Genomic DNA, 21,871 nt, shown 5'->3' on the forward strand with positions numbered 1-21,871 from the left:
TTCTCTGTATGTATGTAGTAAGAGATTCAAATCTTCACCTGAAAGAAGGAATGAAAGGACAATTGACTGAAGCCTCTACAGCAACCTCTAAAGCTTACTGTGTGTACCGCAGGGAAATGGACCCAGAGATAGATCTCATGAGTGCAGGAACAGATTCAGGAAATGCAGAAGAAAAGTCTTCAGAAGAAGTAACAATGAGCCCTGCCATTGTAATCATGCAACCAATACTGCGGTTTCTTCAGTTATTATGTGAGAATCACAACAGAGAACTTCAGGTAAGCCGTTGGCGGGTATCATTTTTTTAGGTCTAACTTGGAAAAAGCAGTCTCAGGTCTGGTTAGTATTTGAGAGACTTCCAGGAAATCCCAGGTGTTGTACATTACCACCTTGGAATATTCTTTGACTTAGAAAACCACAAAATTCATAGAGTTGTTGTGAATTAACAGGCAACTTGATGGCATATACTTTATTTTTTACTTACCTTTAAAATACTCTCTGGAGGTGGAATCATATTACCATGGTTCATACTACCAAGGCATGCTTAATAGAAACCATAGTTTGAATTCCTGCTTTAAGTAATACCCTGTTTCCCTGAAAATAAGACATACTCATAAAATAAGCTGTAGCAGGATTTCTAAGCATTTGCGCAATATAATTCATACTCTGAAAATAAGACATAGTGATAGGTTTAGCTATGCAGTGTACTGGTGCGGACTGGAAAAGAAGACAGGCAGCCCTTCTCATCTGCCCCATCATGACAGCTGCTATCTTGGAGGTGCTCAGGCTGGTGAGGGCAGCCCCATCAAAAAGGGATAATATCACTGACAATGTTGTTGCCAATGCACTCCGAGCAGGTTACAGTACATGGATAAGAGCTGCTCATTTAATGAGAGCTCTATTGTGCAACATGAAAGATTGAGGCCATTGGTTCTAAAGGAAATGGAGTTGCAAAAAATTCAGGATGGAATTGTGGGTTTGGAGAGTTATGACGGTGGTCCAGGAGAAGATGACCTAACTATATTTGAAGAAATGTAGATTGTTGTACCATACTTAATAAAAAAAATAAGACATCCCCTGAAAATAAGCCATAGTATGTCTTCTTGAGGAAAAATAAATATAAGGCAGTCTCTTATTTTTTGGGAAACACGGTAGTTACTCTGATTCTGGCTGTACCAGTTGATTACAACTGCAGCATATTTCTTTTCATGCACCATGCCAAACTTCAATAATTAAACTATATACCTGTGGTATGGTGGGATATCTAACAAGAATCAATAGGTTGAATGTTATATCTGTATATACATTGAAAGTATTCATCTTTTTTCCAGAACTTTTTAAGAAATCAGAATAACAAGACCAACTATAACCTCGTATGTGAGACACTTCAGTTTTTGGATTGTATTTGTGGAAGTACAACAGGTGGACTGGGACTTTTGGGCTTGTATATCAATGAGAAGAATGTAGCTCTGGTGAACCAAACGCTTGAAAGCCTGACAGAATATTGCCAAGGTCCATGCCATGAAAACCAGGTAGCTTCATTTAAGCATCTTCTCTGAATTTGTATAACACAGATCATTACTACAATAATGTAGTGACATCATTAGAAATATTGTACTATCAGATGTTTCAGTTCTTTATATTACTAGGAATGTTGGTGAAAATGTGGGTCTAAATAAGCCAGCATTTAAAAAAAATAGACTTATGCTGGTTTGTGTTACTAATTAATACAGATGAGGGGTATAAATGTTCAGATGTTTAATTTCAATGTTCAAGTATCTAATATATATGAAATAGTGCATCCAGCCAGAAGAAAGTGATCCAGCCAAAAGTAAACAAATCACCTCTGTTTATTTCTTAAATTCCCCTTCCATTAAAAGAAATATCACTGAAAATGCTTACTTTTGACTGACTTCTGCCTCAAATACAATATGATTAATACCTTGATGAATGTGTCTTCAGTTCAAAGCTTTCCATATTGCCAGTAATGCATTTTCTTTGGTTTTTAGACGTCAAATCAATTCCTAAACATTATTTCATTGTTCTTAAAAGGGGTGAGGCATTAGTCCAACCTTTGCTTTGCTACTCAGTACTATATACCTCCAGGAATTCACAGATGAATACTGGGACAAATGGCCAAGCAAAATCAAAGTGGTCAAGATGCCATATATGATTACCAGGACAATAAAAACATCTAGGCAAGGCAGTTTGTTTTTTTCTGAGTCTACTGGGAAGGACATGATTTATGTCCCCTCATCTCACCCTCCCCACTCCAGTTAATTGAATGGAAAGTAGTTTACACATTGTTTGCAGCTGGTGAAATAAGCCAAGGACAAGGAGAAAATGGGAGAAGAGGGAAACTGGGATTTTTAAAAATAGCTGTAAAAGTGGGATGACAGAGGATTAGTCACAACTGTCCCTACCAAATTTGGGCAATTGAAGGGTATAGTGCTATTGAGTCCTGGATCAAGCCCTCTGATTTAATTTATTAGAGCTCCTGTAGGAGAAGTGGTGCAATGTTAGGTTTAATTTACATCTGGATTTGAAGCAAAGCAAATGCAAAGTCTTCATTGTATGTATTTTGTGTTGTTGTTTTTAAATACCTCTTATTTTGTAGACCTGCATAGCTACACATGAGTCTAATGGCATTGACATTATTATTGCTCTGATTCTAAATGATATCAATCCTCTTGGAAAATACCGTATGGACCTTGTGCTTCAACTGAAGGTATGACATTTATTATATACCCATTTAAGCCCCCTGTGAGTCCAGTCCCTTGAGCTGCTGAACACAATACATTTAAGGATTACTGCAATAGTTTAAAAATGCATAAAGAGCCCCCAAACAACTTTAAGTCACAAGCAAATGTATTTTAAAATTGTATAAATGTATTAATGTTGCAAAAAAGAACAAATAGAGTATGCTCCTTCCATCACAATATAAACATTTCTATAGAGGTTTGTTAATTGAAGCCTAATCAATAACTATAATAGACTTTCTGTACATCGCGCCCCACAAGGACCTTTGTGATATTAAATAAAGAGGAGACTTCATTCACAAGTAATTTCTGCACTATATTGTGCTATGTTAACCTTACATTAGAACTTTATGTCATTATACTAGAAATAAAAAAGGAAAAGCATGCCCACCCGTGTATACACTGATAGTGAGGCTTCATTCAACTCTCAGTGATGACACAGCAGCAGCAGATGCATAGTAACTAGAAATATGCGTGAAAATTTTTCCTTTGTTTCCTTTGTGATATCATTTCGTTTTGACCGTTTGTCTACACAAAACGAATGACGACATTTTCATAGGAAACGAGAGGCGACATGAAAATGAAAGCCGCACAGTTATTGTGTTTGCTTTTGTTTTCCTTTCGTTTTGCCCGGTAACAATAAGAAGGTACTGACAGAGGGCTGCTTTCCCATTACAGCTGATGTGTACTAATGGGCGTTAATAATAATATTAATATTAATAATGATAGTTTTTCTGGGCCCTTAAGCTGAGTCTGAGAGACAAGTGCCTTCCCATTACATCTGATGTGTACGAAAGGGTCTTAATAATAATCATATTAATATTAATATTAATAAGAATAGTTATTCTGGGACCCTAAGCTGAGTCTGAGAGACAAGTGCCTTCCCATTACATCTGATGTGTACCAATGGGTATTAATAATAATAATAATACTGTGCAGAAGACCCAAATATTTCAAAAGTTGGTGGGCTAAAAGGGGTTGAAATGCCCTCTGTGTGTGGCGATTTTCACTCCTCTAGCCCAAAAACCGAGTGAGGGGAGGGGTGAACCTCAGAAGCCCTCCCATTGCAGCCAGTGGTCCGAAAATTTTCGTAAGCCAGATTAAAATTCTGTTCTTATACGTGCCCCATTTTCATTAGCAGGAACCAATATGAAAACAAGACAAAATGAATGAAACTACACAAAATGAACAGCAATTCCATACAAAAGCACAACAAGTAACTGCTCCTAAGCCAATGCTGACCTCCACCTCCAGCATATCATAAAAAGATTAACTGCATTTGCATCAATAAATGCTCAAATGATGATTTGGATGTGTGAGACAGAGACAAAACAATACCAGAAACAGACTTCATATTTCATCTAATATGATAATTTGCAGCAGGGCTAATTCACAAGTTCAATTTTTTGAACAATCAACTATGGCTATAGAATGTGATAGACATGAATGTATGCACAAGACCTTCAATATATTACAGATTCAGAAAAAATTGGCAGTGTTTCCCAACACCCATAAAGTTGTAGGATGATTTTGGCTCCAGCTAATCTGAATCAGTTTTTGTACTTTTTAAACCCAAAGTCTACATATAATGTCTTTGGTGGTTGTGCAAGTCTTTAGAGCACATAATACTTTTATCTTAAAGTCCATCAATGAAGTTCTGCTCTACCTTTCAAAAATTCAGTAATGAATCAAGGGTGCTGCAGAGGAGACCTTTGTGGGTTGTGTAGCCCTTCCTTTGGGAGTCATTGTAGTAGGTACTTTGGTTAGATTTCCCTTTACATGAGTGATCATTGGATTAAATGCAAATTTAAGTATGTATTTCTAGGCAGCCTGAAGTGAATAATATGCTGCCTTGCTATCATATATCCAGTAAACAAATTTGTAGCTTCAGCCGGGTATTTATATATTGTACTGTTACGTCCTCTACAAAACAAAACAAAAGGAAAATGCAAGGAGTTTAAAGTGTTATCTAATAAAGAAGACAATCCTAGCAATCTCAATTAAAACAAATCCAAGGATCATTAATCTGTGAAATAGATTTTAAATGCATCAATTCACCTTTGTGTCCTCAGAATAATGCCTCCAAGCTTTTGCTAGCTATTATGGAAAGCAGGCATGACAGCGAGAATGCTGAAAGAATTCTTTTCAACATGAGACCAAGAGAGCTGGTGAGAACATGTTTAATTTTTATAATAGAAAACACCCCATCATTAAAGCACAGTAAAGTGTTGACAAATCAAAAAGTCACAAATAGTTCTTTAAACAGCTCAAGCATACATTTTCTGGTTTTATGGTTTCTTTATTTTTATTTCTTCCAAGCATTATTTTCTGTAATTATTTTCTTAACTAAGTTATCATGAGATATTTTAAAAGAACATTGAAAGTTGGAAAACCTAAGACCTCTGGTGGCAATAAAAGCATCAAGCCATAAAAATGCATATTATAAAATGAAATCAATGTTAAATTCAGTGAAGCATTTCTGCTGTATTTCTTTTTAAAACCATAGTCTGTGCTGTCCGAAGAACTGGAACATGTAACAGCTATTTTGTAAGAAGCGTTCTGAAGTGTATAATGTAAAGAAAGAATGAAAGTAGGCCCTTATACAAATAATTTTTATCGTTTATATATTGCTTTCAAATGTTTAAAATTACTTTCAACCATTCAACTACATTATCTCATAGTTTCCTTGACACCAACCCTGTTAAGGTGTGTCTGCTATCATTTCTACATTGCAGTTTTGGAAGCATGGGCTGAAGGTGTATTAAAGAAACATCTTGGCTAAGAATACCTAGGGAATACATCACTGAGGTGACATTTGAACCCAAGTCTTCCTGGTTCATAGCCAATGCATACACACAGCTGGAATCATTTCAGATTTTGTCCTAGATGTATAAAAGCTAATCGCTGTATATCCTACACAACATAGATAGTGTTCAAAATGTGCTGTCATGCAGACCTGTATGTTTTGCTGTACCTCTGATAACACAGCCCAACAAAAATGTTTTTTGTGGTCTCGGTTTTTAGGGTTGTTCCTGGGGGTATTTGTGGTGTTGGTTCAGAAAATTCATTGGATAGACTGTATCAGATCTAGTTTCTTAGATATTGTTATCATGGTTTTCTTTGGGTGAGTAGATGGCAACTGACAGATGGCATATGTTCTGTATCTCCAAAACTAGAGGTGATAGGGGAAGCTGGTACCCTTTTCGGAATAAGCAGGTCAAATATACCCAAAAACTGGGATAACATTTGAGGTACCAAAATGCTTGTTGGTCAATGTCATCCTTCACCATTGGCTTTGCTGGCTAAGACTGATTAGTGTTTTAGGTCAAAAATACCTAGATTCACAAGTGCAGTCCTTGCTATAAATATCACCTCACCTATGTGGAACCCTCTTATGAAAAGCAGCCTCCATGGGTCTACAGTTCATACTTGAAGGCCTCTTTAGGTTTCAGTTTTCTAAGGTACTCAGCTTCTCATGTGCAATTCACTACAACTCTACCCAGGCAACCTCATTTAATGTGTCTTCTCACAGTATCAGGCACGACAAGAAAAGGCCATGGCTCCTTCCGTGAGAAATAAATTGCTTGTATGCAATGACCTTGAGTATATCAGAGCAACAGTCGGTCCAAATTGAGCCAACAAGCTTGCATTCTATACATTTAAATGTGGACATTGCCGCATTCTCATCTGGCCTCCAGCAAAACTTCCAATTTTATCTCAACCTTCACTTATCCCTTTTATTGCATAGCTTTGCTGCTTTCTCTAGAATAAGCTGAAAAGCAAAAGAAATTATTCAGCCTTAGCCTTCCCAGAGTGAATAGCAACAAGAGTTTAATGGAACTATCACTGTACTCAGCTGCCACGAAAATGCTTGAAACCAGAAGAATTTATGATTTTGGATTTTTTTTCCAGATTTTTGGAATATCTATGTTTGCATATACATGTACATATACAATAGCAAATATGAGGCCGAAGTCTAGACACAAACTTTAAGTTTAATATATACCTTTACACGTAAATAATTTTGTAAAGGTGTCAGTATCTCAGCCACTCATGTGAACAATTTAGGGTTTGAGAATATTTTGCATTTCGTAATTCTGGGTAAGGGATGCTCAACCAGTGCATAATACAGTATAGAGAGTAACAGGCTCTGTCAGAGTTTTCCAGACTGGCACCATCCTCCAAAACTAAAGCATTAAAAGGGGACAGGGGGAATTAAGGCTTTCTGACTTCCTGAGAAACTGAGTTAGTAGAATGAGACAAAACTGATGGCCTTCTATCACATACATGCTTTTCAACTATCACACACAGAAGACTATTCCCTAACCAGAAATTTCAGACTGATCCTTTTGACATGTATACAGATTGCACCAAGGATTTCCTCACACACACAAATGCAATTAAAGGCCTTGATCCTGCATGAGACACATACCTACAATGCTGTAGCTGTGATGCCCTGTTCCAGTCCCCAAATCCATCTTAACATTCAGATGGCTTGGGGAGTGAGATGCTGAAGGATGACATATCTAGCCCCTTCCTTTCAATGAGCCGCAGCATAATGAACAAAAGTAAGGACCTCTGTAGATTCATTTTTGCAACTCCTTTTTGTAAATGCGGTTCACTAGCAAAAAAGGCTGGACATGTCATCTTTTAGCTTCCCACTCACCAGTGTCACAGTATCTCTTTGCTTGGTATGCATGTCTGGCTTTTAATGCAGGTTTTAGGGCTATATGTGGTTGTGGCAATGATGCCACGATTATAAATGTAAATGTGAAACATGTACAAGACTGTAAGACTAGCTTACAACATCATAACTTCCTAACAGGGTGCCAGCTGAAGTTTCATTTCATATAATACATTAGTGGATTCCAACAATGTCTAAAATATCCATTATCTGCCTTTTTTTCCCCTAAGAAAAACCCAAGCAGTTCCCTATCTGGGTGAGAGATTACCTGACCTTTGCAAATTATTTATCTCCCTGGGAGGAAGCAGTAGGCTATTCCTTTTGATCTGTGTCTAGAAATCAGGAATCTTATTGACCATTTCTTTGTTCAGTCGTCTCATACCTTTCTTTTAATGTAGTAATATTTTTTTCTGGCAAAGAATAATCAGAAACCATATTTCTTGCTGTTTTCAAGTGGAATAGGTTTTTTTTTTTAAAAAAAATAGATACTGAAATTTCAATACAGCTTCTCCTCTTTTGGAAAATACATGTAATGGTATGGAAGCTAAGTGAAATCATGATATTTATTCAAAGCAGATTTTCTTTTGTTTGAATATAATCACTATGGATATATTTTGCATCAACCAGATATTATTTGTTTTAAAGGTGGACGTAATGAAGAATGCATACAATCAGGGTCTTGAGAGTGACCATGAAGAAGAGAGTGGAGATGACAGTATTTCACCAAAAGATGTTGGACACAATATCTATATATTAGCTCATCAGGTATGTTATTGTCATACCCTGTGAATGTGTTGCAGCACTATCCTGTACATGTGTGTTTGAAGGAACGCCCCAAGGAGTTCACTGGGGATTTCTCCCAAGTTAGGTGTGTATACTGTGGAAGCTTAACATTGGAAAATGTTCTGTAAAATATATCAGAGTGTGTGTACATTGTGTAGGATGTGAAAGAGAAACAGAGACAAAAATGTGAAGTGTTGGTCTGTTTCATTAATCCAGTCCTTCAATAATTACTCATTGCTGTCAATCTTTGCCTGTGTTTCAAAAATAAGATTTACTTTGAGTATAGTTTTACTAGCTGGTTTCTGTTTTGCAAGTCTGGATAATGCCACAATTCATTGTTTGTCTCACTGGCAATAACATTTGTGTGATAATAACAGTGGTGATACATTCCATAAGATAGTGTTTTATGTGATTGCGCTCCTAACTCTTGGAGCTTCGGGTATTCTGTCTCTAAAATGTCTACACCAAAAGGAGAATTTGCAAGCTTATCTATAAGCTGAACAGACGTTTGTTTATGCACAAGACCTAAGATTATTCATTCAAGATTGTATTTGGGTCTGTTTATTTAGCCCTTTCTCCAAGAACCTGGCAGTGGCACACATGGAGTTGATTCTTACAAAATAAGATGTTGTGTGCATAAGAAAAACTCTACTATGGTTAAGATTGTCTAGTGAGCTTCATGGGCCCATATTGACCATATTGACTACATCAGTAATTTCAGAAGCATAATATAAACCCACAGTTTCACAGATTTATATTGCAAATGAATTCCCAAACCATCATAATGGCTCACTAACCAAACACACATCTCTAAATCTCTTCTGTCAAATATTAGTTTCTGGATCACTCAAATTAAGAAAAATAGAGCAATGTACTTTTTAAATTATAAATCATCCATATAACAATCATCCATATAACAATCTGTAAAGTCAAGTTGAAATGTTTATATTTCAATAAAAGTAAAGAGGGAAATAAACCACACTATTCCTAGCCTCACTCATAGGTAAAGGTAAAGGTTTTCCCCTGACATTAAGTCTAGCCGTGTCCAACTCAGGGGGTTGGTGCTAATCTCCATTTCTAAGCTGAAGAGCCGGCATTGTCCGTAGACACCTCCAAGGTCATTTGGCGGGCATGACTGCATGGAGTGCCATTACCTTCCCGCCAGAGCGGTACCAATTGATTTACATATTTGCATGTTTTCGAACTGCTAGGTTGGCAGAAGCTGGGGTTAACAGCAGGAGCTTACCCTGCTCTCCGGATTCGAGCTGCCAACCTTTCAGTCAGCAAGTTTAGCAGCTCAGCGGTTTAACCCGCTGCGCCATTGGGGGCTCCAGCTTCACTCATACCTAATGAGAAACAATGATTTTGGACATTAAAAAATCAAATCTTTGGCCACTAAACTCTTTCCATGTGCGTCTTTTCTAGTTTTTTTATTTTCAAATGATGTGATTTGTATTCTACAGTTATGAGTCAAGCTATTATTGATGTTAAAACAATCTGCTGGTTTAAGTGAATTCATCTCCATCATATTTTGCTCTGCTTCCTTATTTTATTCCTTTTCAACTAGTTGCCTCCCTCCCCATGCTGCATCCTGCTCACCAGCTAGATGCCAATAAATCTCTTGGTTTCAATATCTGTTTGGGACAGTTTGGCTGTATTCAGCTAGGCTATGTTGGTTTCATGTTGTGTAATAGCTAATATAAATGTAACCTTTTTGTCAAGGAGGATTTTAATTGTTCCCCTGTTATTCTTTGCATTCTCGATGATGATAATAGGAACCCTCTGAAACTAGACTGAGTGCTTCTGTTTGTTATCACAGCCTTGTATCATGACAGTTTATTTTGGGGTCTCCCAGACTCTCGGTTTCTGTTGCTGTTTGAAGGGCAATAACCGGTTCTGCATTTTGCCACCACAACATCCTTTCCTGCATTTACTTGTGGTTAATCTTACCAGAAGCAGGGGACTTTCTTGTAAGTCCTTGACCTTCTGTACTTAGAAAGATATAAATATGTCACAAGGTACGGTGGTAAATTGTTGTAGATGAAATCAGGGCAAAATGCAAAAAGGAATCACATTTGTTTCTCATATCAAGATACTGAAGTTTTTCATAGTTTATTTTTATTTTTTATTATTTTTATTTATATTTATATCCTGCTTTCTCTCTCTAAAAAGGAGACTCAGAGCAGCACATGATAAAACCAATTAAATACAATTAAAACCTAAGCATTGAAATGGAATTAAGGATGAAAAGTATAAAAATAAACAGAATAAACAGCTGCTGTTTGATGGCAAATTTTTTGGGAAGAAGCTATCAATGGGCAACAGAAGCATGGCACAGTTCAAAGTCAAAAAACACACACACACTCTCTCCCTGCACCCATTCTTCCCTGGAGCAAATCCCCACAATCATTCTGTTTATTGGCACTGATGTTAAATCCAGGATTAGAAAGCCAGTTTCAAAATTTCTCCTGCCAGTACAGATCTTGGTTAAACACTCTTAGGGCACATCCAGACAGCCCTTTAACCCGGGAACATTCGCATTTTAAAAACGCAAATGTTCCCGGGTTCTCATCCACACATACACCAGAAAGCACATGCTTTCTGGGGTAGCTGTCCAGATGTGCTCCCAGAACTTTCCTGGAGAACACCCAGAAACTCTAACCCTCTCCCCAAAACCTCTTTTAAAAATAAAATAACTTACCCGGCCTTCATTAGAGTGGTGCCGGAGCTCTTCTGGCACATAGGAATGACGCACCAGGAGAAAGGGAGGGGAAGCAAAATTGCTTCTGCTCCCCCCCCCCCCCCCCGGAGCAGGTCATTTCTACTCACCAGGATAGATCTGACACCATTCTAATGGAGGCCGGGTAAGTTCTTTTACTTTTAAAAGGGAGTTTGGGGAGGGAGTTGGTGTCCTTGCAGTTTTCTGGGCTAATTTAGCCCGGAAAACCATGGAACTACTGTCTGGACTGCCCCCTCAAAAACCCAGAACTTTTGAGGGAGTAGTCCAGACAGCAAAAGTAGTGGGTTTGTCCTGCGCCTTCCAAGAAGGTGCGGAATAACCCCACTAATAAATTTATTTGCTTCAAACCAGAGTTTTCCTGGTTTGTGGGGAATTAATTCGTGTTTCTCTGGGATGCACGAGAATTCCCGCGTTAAAAGGGCTGTCTTGATAGACCCTTATCCACAGCTAATATCACAACTGTTGAAATGCTTAATCACAGAGTGAAGAGATTAATACAAGGAACCAGTACACTTTCTAGTCCCATACCTGCAAAATAATCGATCCTTATCTCGATCCCAGTGTTACTGGAACACTTGACATTTTGCATTTTCAAAGTGAAAGTGCTTTTTAAAGACTTTAATCCTTCTTTTTCACTGTTATTTTTTAACAATATTTGTCCTGCACCTGAAAGGGGATTACAATGAAATTGGGAGCGGTATTGGGGTGGGTGGAGAGCAGAATACCTTGTTGGGTCTTATTTAAGCATGGGCTGAAGTTCTCTTCTCACTGGTGTGTGCTGAATATTTATTTTTATTACAATTTATTAAATACAGTGCCTGGTTCACTCACTAACTCACTAGAGTAGGTTGGTGTGGGAAAACAGATTGGGCTAAGGAGGCAAAATAAATGTTATCAGTCATTCAAATTAGGATGGTAGACAGTGAAGGGCATTGGGGGGAGGCATGAGAATGGACACCTCACCCCCACCCAAATCAGGCACTCAACTTGGCCTGCATATAGATGGGCAGGAAGGGAGAACAGATGGTGTGCTGGTCTACAGAGCAGACATAGGGAGTAGAATGGGGGACAGGGCAGGAGGAGGCCACCTAAGCCTCTTCTTGTTGCCTTTGCAATGTTGGTTCTCCATCACATGGGTCTACTTGTCTTTTTGTTAGCAATGAGTAAGGACTGGGTGGCACCCTGAGAAAGCAATAGCATTCCCCCCCCCCCTCTGAAATGACCCTTTATTTATCCACAGGTCAGACTAGATATCCCTAGCGGTCTCTTCCAACTCCACTATTCTATAATGCCAAAACCCATCATTTTGGCCCCGAAATCTGAATGTATGTACATGAGGTCGACTTATACATGAGTCCATGCTGTAATGAAAAACAGGATAATAATGTTTTGGAATTTGAAAAGTGCTTCTCCCATAAGCCACCCCTGCCACCATCCCCACTTAGTTTCAGAAGCATTTGAATGTTGTCCTCAGACTGAAAGTTGTACATCTTTGCTGAATTTGCAGTTTTCCCTCTGAGCAGCCTTGCAGATCAGTCAAGTACAGTGCCAAAGTGTGGCACTAATACAAACTACTCCCAGGAAGCATGGTTCCCTAGGGATACACATTGCTGCATACCAGGCCTGATGCTTGTCATCGAACTTTTATGCTCTCCATGTTTGTTTAGTAGTTATCATCCTGATGAGACAAGGTAATACTGTCAGAATGACACTGGCTAATTAAGCGTCAGCAGAATCAGAAGCTGTTGTAATGCAGTTTGTCTTCCATTGCTAAGACTCAAACAGGAGGCAAGGATGTGTTTCACCCACCTTATGGTTCATTAAAATGGTATATAACAGTACCTTCAGCATGGATGATGCAACAGAGGTTTGACACTAATGAGCCCCAAAAAGATTAAACAATGTTTGTAGGTTCTATTCTACGGCAAAAAGGATTTCCAGCAACTTCTTCTCTCTACATCTTGTTGTCTTCTCCCCTGAAGAATATTATCCTTTGGTGTCAGAACCAAGTCCAGAGTTAGCCATGAAGTTCAACACAGCATATCATGTTGACTTCAGTGGGATTGGGGAAGTAGAGAACTCATTCACTTTCTCAGTTAAGGAGTTTTCCCTTATTAAGTTTTCTTGTTTGCATTCTGATACCCACTAAATAATTATCAAGCACTGGCACTGTATTAAAACTTCTACTCAATTAATTAACATACTCATGGGTTGGATGAGAAGAACCTCACAATGTTTGGTAAAGTGGAGAAATCCCCCCCCCCCCAAAAAAAACCAAAAACCAGAAGCTTACATTTAAAGGAGAAGTTGAGTGTTGGACAATTATAGAAGATGTGAGTTCAGATCTCTACTCAGCCATGGGGAATTCATTGGATGGCTTTGGGAGAGTCTCGCTTTCTCAGTCTTAGAAGAAGTCAAGAGCAACTCTCATCTGGATAAATCTTGTGAACGAAACCCTATCATGGATGCATCCACACTGTATAATTCATACAATTTGACAACACTTTAACTGTTGTGGCTCAGTGCTTAGGTATGCTGGAATTTATAGTTTTGAGGCACTAGCTCTTTGGCGAAGAAGGTGAAAGACCTTTTAAATCTACAGCTCCCATTATTCCATAGCGTTGAGCCATAGCAGGTAGATGCATCCTATAGGTTGGAAGCAACAGTATGGGTGCACCCTATAAATTGGAGTTATCTTGAAAATAAAAACAAGTATAACAAACATAAGGTAAAGGTAAAGGTTTCCACTGATGTTAAGTCCAGTCGTGACCGACTCTGGGGGTTGGTGCTCATCTCCATTTTTAAGCCAAAGAGCCGGTGTTGTCCATAGACACCTCCAAGGTCATGTGGCCGGCATGACTGCATGCCCCTTCGGAGCAGCCTCACCCAAATTCACCTTACACTGTAGTGCAGAGGTTTCCAAATGTATTTATCCTACCGTGCCCTTTCTGGAAAAAAATGTATTTAGTGCCCACCAGGAAATTTACTTTTTTTACGTGTACAAACAGAAAGATGCAGTGACAAATTTGCATTCTTTAATGCAGAGGTTCTCACTGTGCTCCGTGGAGCCTTTGGGGCTCCGCGGGTGATAGTGAGGGACTCTGTGGTGCCATACTGCATCCCCCCACCTCCTCTTTCCTCCTCCTGAAAAATGCAGGGAAATTAAAGTTTTGAACTGCCAGAAATAACAGCAGTAGCAGCAGCCTCCTCCCAGGGCACAGACTCTTTCTTCCCCATCTCCCTCACTGCCCAGACTCTCTTTCTCATCTCTCAGGCACTTCCCTCCTTTTTTGCTTCCAAATTTTTGTCAGCCACATTAATTATTTTTTAAAAATACTTATTGCTCTTGCACTGTTATAAACTGCTTGTCACATAATTCAGAAACAATCTAAATTAAATTTCATATATGTTGTCTATTTATAGTATGTATTGTAAAGAAGTAATTACATACATGTTCCTGTCAATGCATGCTGGGCTTCCCAACAATCCAATATACGTTCACCTACCAACAGTTAAGACCTGTTGGTGGATTTGATCACTGATTGGTTATAACTTACATTTTGTGTGTTCATTTTGAAAATGAATTCTACTCCAGGCTGCTACCGCCCTCCTGGATTATTCCACCCCAGGGGGCAATATTACCAACTTTGGGAAACTGCTGTAGTGTAGCTATATATACTGCGCTAAGAGAGATATAAAGTGTGACAAACCAACTTGGTCATTGAAAGTATGATTTCTATTTGTATTTATATCATATGCCCTCTGCTGTATTGAAACATGCCATATGATATGATAATCCCATAATCCAAAAGCAGATCAGATGATTCCATATTCAAGGCAATCCGTACAAGGATCTTAACGAAATCTGGTATAAAATGCTATACAAATCCATTGGTTTTATTAAGTCCCCAAGCTGGTATGTTATCTAATGGATGAAAATAAATATCTCAATAAAGTGTTGGCTCTGGCTGGTCAACCATTTGGTAGTTTCCAACTGCTTCAGTTTTCTCTGTTTTTTTGCTATAGAATGTACATTTATAAATTAAAGAAATCTACCCCTAGGAAGGGAAATTAACTCTTGAAAAAGTTGTCATGGAGAAAAGGTGTCTCCACTGAAGCTTTCTCGCCAAACTTTCTTTCCACTACAAGCCATTTTTTTTCAAAATCCAGTTATCACAGGGACAGAAGGTGTGATGAAATCTTTTGAACAAGGACACAGACAGCAAACCAAACACCACCAGGGTGTTATGTTATCCAAAGCTAAATATATTTATAATTTTGGCTGGAGTAAAACTTGAAAAATATACCTGTTTCAACTTACATATAAATTTAACTTAAGAACAAACCTGCAGAAGAACAAACATATTTTGTTCATAACTTGGGGACTGCCTGTAATTGTGACCAAACCTAATTTAAGTTGCCGTCCCATTTTGCTGAGGTTCAGAAGCAATCTCCCTCTGAATGCCAATTTTTCCATTTTGTTGACTTTGTTGTAAAATGTTCAGGATTTTAGATAGTATCAAACTTTTGCTTATTTTAGGCCATAAGCAAAATTGTGAAGGTTTCCTAATAGCTTAGTATTAAAATTCTTTAGTTGCCTTAGAGAGCTCAATAATTTTATTTGGACTGGTTTTTTGTGCACAGTGAGCTTTCAACATGATTGAAGAGCAAGAATACAGAAACCTTAATGAAAGAATCAGTTCTTGCATCACATTTAATTCAGCAGCCTCTGACCTGGTAAGATAATCAGCACAGCAAAGATCCCAGGAAGATGGGAAATCTAAATAATTGTGACCAGAATGTGGAGCACAAGCACCACTGCGCCTGCCCTGGTTTGCCTTATATAAGTGTTGCCAATTGAATTTGGGTTTTTTTTTAATGTGTAAGTTTCACGTTATTCTGCAGTCTAAATTCAAGTGGACCAATTGCAGTACTGAAAACCTCATGACTTTAATGCCCTCTATTCATCCATGTACCTCTAGTCTCATGTGATTTCTTCACTCTGTTCTCACTTCATCTGTATTTCTTCTTCACTCCCTTTCATCTCATCTTGTATTGTGTATGTACTTTTCTTCCCTCATGTTCTGGAGTGGTAGGCCTTCCTTCTGTCCACATATCACTGTAATACGTGGCAATGCACATGGGGTCCTTTTTCCTGCTCCGTTCTTCCTATTCTTTTCTATTTGTCATGCTTTACTACTTTCCACTCACCAAAAAGTGGAAAACTCAATTGAAGACACAGAGGAGGCAATAAGAAGGAAGGGAACACAGCAATTTGAAACCCTATAACCTCCCATTGTTCCCAGAAAATGATGTGAAAATTGGGAGAAAAAATAACTGCACAATTTAACGTGATTTTATATCCAAAGTATTGATTCTAGTCCCTGGTTTAGTCATTGAAGTTTGAGTATATTTATTTTCCACAAGAAATTTAATAGGGATTTTTTATGACTGTGTGCATTTTTACACATTTTTTTACACATTTGGATAAAGTTGTTTCATGGACCTCAGTTCATGTGAAATTCTTTTCCAGCTCTGACATGGTGGCTGTGGAAAACAATTTGAGGCTGAAGAATGACAAGAGGGTTGCCTTCTTACAATGATAGAGTTATCAGTTTGAGCTGAATGCAGTTACTCTAAGACACACATTAAGGGAAGGTTTAGTTTCTAATGGCCTAATGTACAACTGTTTGGCAGAGAAACGTTAGTTTTTCTGTGTTCTTTTCAGTTGCCAAAGGAGATGTAATCAGCTTAATTAAAGCTTTGTATATTTTATTCCAGGATCCTCTGTTGCTCAGTGATTTATGTCCTGCTGCTCCCAGTGTTTGTTAACAAATTGTTTATTTTGTGATAAGGTGTAAAGTTGCAAAGCCATTATGGCTTTTGGAAGTGAAGTTGCCACACATACAATAAACAGCTGTATTGGATTTGATTGAGCCATGGCAAATGCCAATGAATCAATCAACTGGGAGAACAAGAAGTTCAGTTAGGGGTGGTAACAGTAGTATTAGAGGTGACAACAACTGTTTGCTCTTCTCCCTTAGCCCAGGCAGTAGCCCCTACTGCCAACCTTACTCAAGACTTCATCTCACGCGATAAGTAAAGCGTTGGGATCATTAACCTTTGCAATGGCCCATTTAGAAATTATATGAATGTTTTTCCTACCCCATCACACATTTTCATTTGTTCAGCTTTCTTTTCAAATTATCCATTTGCTTTCCCATCATGAGAAATGTATTTCCCCTCCCACTGTCCCCTCCCCTGTATTCTTTAACTTGAAATAATCCTCCGTATTTGTTCTCGTGGAAGTACTTTTTAACACTAGATGATTAAATGAGATTTTTTTTCTATTCTAGATTACTCTATAATATATTTTTTCTTTATAAGTACAGATATCTTTCAATTCAAAAGGTAACTTTATTGAATTTACACTGATAACAGAAAGGTATACATTACCGTTCCTTCCTCCTCAGTCCCAAAAAGATTATGGTGGAGGAAGGGGATCTATACTCCCCATCTTGGCTCCTCCTACAGAACGATGTCATTGTTATGTTTACAAGGGGGTAAAGAGGAATTCCCATCACATGTTAAATTTGACATTTTTACCCGTCTCTACATGGGAAATTTAAAATCAAGCCAATTGCCAATTGAGTTAGGAATCATCACAGAAAAAAACACACTTTAGAAACTGTTAAATACCTGAAACCCACAGTATGAGCTTGCTTTGTGTGATGGGCTCTTTCGGTAGCCATTTCTTAAATGTATAGAAACACTGATTTTACTCCATGTAATGAAGTTCTCATTTCACATGCCAGTAAGGTAATACTCAAGATCCTGCAAGGTAGACTCCAGCAATACATGGAGCAAGAGTTGCCAGATGTACAAACTGGGTTTAGAAAAGGCAGAGGAACGAGACCAAATTGCCAGTATCCGCTGGATAATGGAGGAAGGTAGGGAATTTCAGGAAAACATCTATTTATGTTTTATTGACTATTCTAAAGCCTTTCACTGTGTGGATCATAATAACTTGGGGCACGTTCTTGGTGGTATTGGGATACCAAGTCACCTTGTCTGTCTCCTAAAGAATCTGTATAACGACCAAGTAGCAACAGGAAGAACAGACTACAGAACAACAGTCTGGTTCAAGATTGGGGAAGGAGTACAGCAGGGCTGTATAATCCCACCCTACCTATTCAACTTGTATGCAGAACACATCATGCGACGAACGGGGCTTGAGGAATCCAAGGCTGGAGTTAAAATTGCTGGAAGAAACATTAACAACCCTAGATATGCAGATGATACCATTTTTATAGCTGAAAGTGAGGAGGAGCTGAGGAGCCTTATAACCACAGAAAAAGAAGAAAGTGCAAAAGCTGGGTTGCAGTTAAACATCGAAAAAACCAAGATTATGGCAACCAGACTGATAACTGGCAAACAGAGGGAGAAAAAGTGGAGTCAGTGACAGACTTTATATTCCTAGGCATGAAGATTACTGCAGACTCAGACTGCAGCCAGGAAACCAGAAAGTGTTTACTTCTTGGGAGGAGAGCAATGACCAATCTCGATAAAATAGTGAAAAGAAGAGACATCACACTGGTAATGAAGGTCCGCATAATTAAAGCAATGTGACAGCTGGACCATAAGGAAGGCTGAGCGAAGAAAGATAGATGCTTTTGAACTGTGGTGTTGGAGGAAAATTCTGAGAGTGACTTGGACCACAAGAAGATCAAACCAGTCCATACTCCAGGAAATAATGCTCGACTGCTCACTGGAGGGAAGGATATTAGAGGCAAAGATGAAGTACTTTGGCCACATAATGAGAAGACAGGAAAGCCCGGAGAAGATAATGATACTGGGGAAAATGGAAGTAAAAAGGAAGAGGGGCCAACCAAGGGCAAGATGGATGGATGTTATCCTTGAAGTGACTGGTTTGACCTTGAAGGAACTGGGGGTGGCGACAGCCAACAGGGAGCTCTGGCATGGGCTGGTCCATGAGGTCACGAAGAGTTGGAAGCGACTGAATGAATAAACAACAACAATGAAGTTCTCAGTGCTGTGGATCTGCTGAAGCCAGTGGTAGAGCAATCAGAAACACTGCCATGAACTCTGCAAAGACAAGAAGAGCACATCTACTGCTGCTGCTACTACTTGTCTGTCTACCACAGGTGCAGCTCAGAGGAACTGCTACAACTTGTGTTATCTGCCTGTGAATGTGATCTCGGATAAAAGGAGCAATTCTCCAACACATGCAGGGAGTCATGACCTTTGATGTTGTTGAACTGAAAGTCTCAGGAGATCTCGGCAGCATGGACAATGGTGAGAAATGCTGGCATTGCAATCCACCATCAGTGGAAGAGCTATATGGGTTTCTCCTCTGATCTAGCAGGAATCCAAGACTGCCATAATTCTAGAGTAGCACCCAAATCTGGTGCCACTCCAGCAAGGGACTAAAATATGCAGTTTTCATGTTTCTAAAATATCTTCACAGATAAATGTGTGTGTGTGTGTGTGTATGTGTGTGATGCTTTTCATATTGCTTTAACGATTTTGTGTTTCTTATTTTTTTATTTGCAAAATTAGTGTGAAACAGCACATTTTAATAAAAAGACACTATTAACACCTTCTGTAACATTATACAACACTATTATACAACACTTTGTCCCCTGCTTTCTTATGTGACAAGATTATATCATATTTCAAAGTGCCCGTATATTAACTATGGCAGTATGAGAGCAAAAGTATTTTTGAATTTCGAGCTGTTATGAGCTGCAACATTGATTGGAATGGAACAGCACTCAGCTTCTTTTGGCTTCTGCCTTTTATTCTCAAATGATGAAAACCCTTCCCCACCTTATGACTTTTAGCTTATAAAAATTTCTTCAAAATACATTATTTGGCAAGTCTAGAATCAAGAAATTTGTTTGAAGACTCATTGATTTTAACTTGTTTTCTCCTTAAACAAAATGTTGTTCTCTTCCAGTTAATCTTGTTATTATTAGTGATGGAAACAGTCTCAAATATATTGTGTGTTTGTGTACTAAAGAGGGGGCCATCACTTCCTGGCAGAGCATGAATTAAATAGATTTCCCATTTTGCTTCCAGTTGGCTCGTCACAATAAAGTACTGCAGCACATGCTGAAACCTGGGTCTGATCCAGAAGAAGGGGATGAAGCTTTGAAACACTATGCAAAGCACACAGCTCAGATTGAGGTAAAGGATTACTCGTTGAACAGAAAACGTTTGTAAAAAAAACTGACTTTACTTCTCATTATCCAAAATATGTTTTCTTCATCTGCAGAGTAAGACTTATTTATATATTGATGAGTGTTTTCAACAGGATTTCCTCCCATATTGATTTTAGGTGGGAAATGTGGGTAAATATGTTTGACTTTGGCATATCCTATCAAATTCTAGTCATGGTGTGGTGTTTATAAAGTGTGATCACAGTTCTAGTAGTACAGAAAATGCATTTTGTTCTATAAAATGGGAAGAAACAAATGTATTCTGCACTTTAATGTTACAACTGCTTTGGGATTGTTTGATATAATGCCCCAGCTATGCCTAAGAGCATGTTCCCTCAAAGTGTGTATCACGTACTTGTGGAGATGATGCATTTCTTTCGGTGCCTGGCCACCCATGAAGGCATAAGATTGAGAGACCAAATATGCTCCTAACCCATCTCTTTAGCATGCTTCTAAAAAAGCAAGGGATGTTTAAAAGCATCTCTTGTTTTGATTATGGTAATTGCCTGCCTAAATATATCATCAGTTTTAGGGAGTAGACTAGATAAATCTGGACACCATTTCCAAAATCCTGAAATAAATAGGGCAGCCACTTAATACCCAGTCTTGAGAACTCTACATGGTACATTACATTGTCTAGCCTAACAATAATAACCTGATGACTAAAGGGATGTGGTAGTGATAGAAGATGTTCAGTTATGACCACTGTGAAGAATGGAGGAAGTTCAGCCATTGAATTTGATTTGCAGGAATTTTAGAATAATTGAAAGAGTGATACTTTTCATGCACTGCTAAATTAAAATAGAATTCACTGTCTTATATTGACAAATCTATAGGTTCTAAACTTAACAAAGGCAATAAGGCATGAAAACTAAAAGAAGACCCCATGTGAATAGCATCAAACCTCCAAGTATTAAATGTTGATGAAGAAAAAAAATCTGAATTGTCAATACAATTGCTCCCAGCTTCTAGAATAGGGTAAAAAAACATTGGTGCTCTAGATGTTTTGGACCCTCATTGAAACCATAGCCAATCTGTCTACTGGAGAGGGATGCTGTATCTTGCTAGTTTAGGCAGACTCAAGGACTGCCTTGCTAGTTTAGGCCAAATGCCTTCCAGCTTTCATTTTGTTTCTGTCAAAAATCAGCTAGATGTTTTGACTTTATTATGTGGCAAAACTTGAAACATTTGCAGCAGTATAAACCTGGATTCACCCACACTAGAACAAACGTAATCAGAAATCATTTTTCAAGTCCCCCACCTAAATTTCAGGTGTTGACAGTTTAGAAACTGGAACATACCAGTAGTTTAAGTATATGGGTGGCAAAATGCTGAGAGACTTTGATGTGGTCCTGAATGCTAAATGCAAGAAAATTTTGATCTTGACAAGTAAACCAATACGTTCAACAAGGAAGGGCTTCATCATGCAGAATAAAATAGGTCCTTTTTTACCTTCACTACAAAGTTGGATACTGAATACAAATCTTCACCCATCCTTCGAGAAACACGGTATGCATGCCAGAACATGCTGGCCTGGAGCATGTGAATGGAAATTAGGAGGTAGTTGATATTCTTTCAGCATTGCAACTTCAGAACTCAAGTTCTGATTTCCATGTTCCAAGCTGGAGTTGGATGGCTTATAAGCCACCAAAACCATTTATCCAAT

At 38.4% G+C, this 21,871-nt stretch overlaps 1 protein-coding gene across 3 annotated transcripts in view; it reads left to right on the forward strand.

Annotated features, from left to right (window-relative positions):
• itpr2 (inositol 1,4,5-trisphosphate receptor type 2) overlaps nucleotides 1–21,871 on the forward strand; it is a 277,201-nt gene that overhangs the window by 199,407 nt on the left and 55,923 nt on the right. For all 3 annotated transcript variants that reach the window (XM_003221489.4, XM_062981778.1, XM_062981777.1), the window contains 6 exons: nucleotides 19–275; nucleotides 1,329–1,529; nucleotides 2,615–2,725; nucleotides 4,829–4,924; nucleotides 8,086–8,205; nucleotides 20,066–20,173. In XM_003221489.4, coding sequence (XP_003221537.1) covers nucleotides 19–275; nucleotides 1,329–1,529; nucleotides 2,615–2,725; nucleotides 4,829–4,924; nucleotides 8,086–8,205; nucleotides 20,066–20,173 — 893 coding nt within the window. The remainder of the gene's footprint in view (nucleotides 1–18; nucleotides 276–1,328; nucleotides 1,530–2,614; nucleotides 2,726–4,828; nucleotides 4,925–8,085; nucleotides 8,206–20,065; nucleotides 20,174–21,871) is intronic.

Source organism: Anolis carolinensis, chromosome 5 (genome assembly GCF_035594765.1).
Source record: "Anolis carolinensis isolate JA03-04 chromosome 5, rAnoCar3.1.pri, whole genome shotgun sequence".
NCBI classification, from domain to species: domain Eukaryota; kingdom Metazoa; phylum Chordata; class Lepidosauria; order Squamata; family Dactyloidae; genus Anolis; species Anolis carolinensis.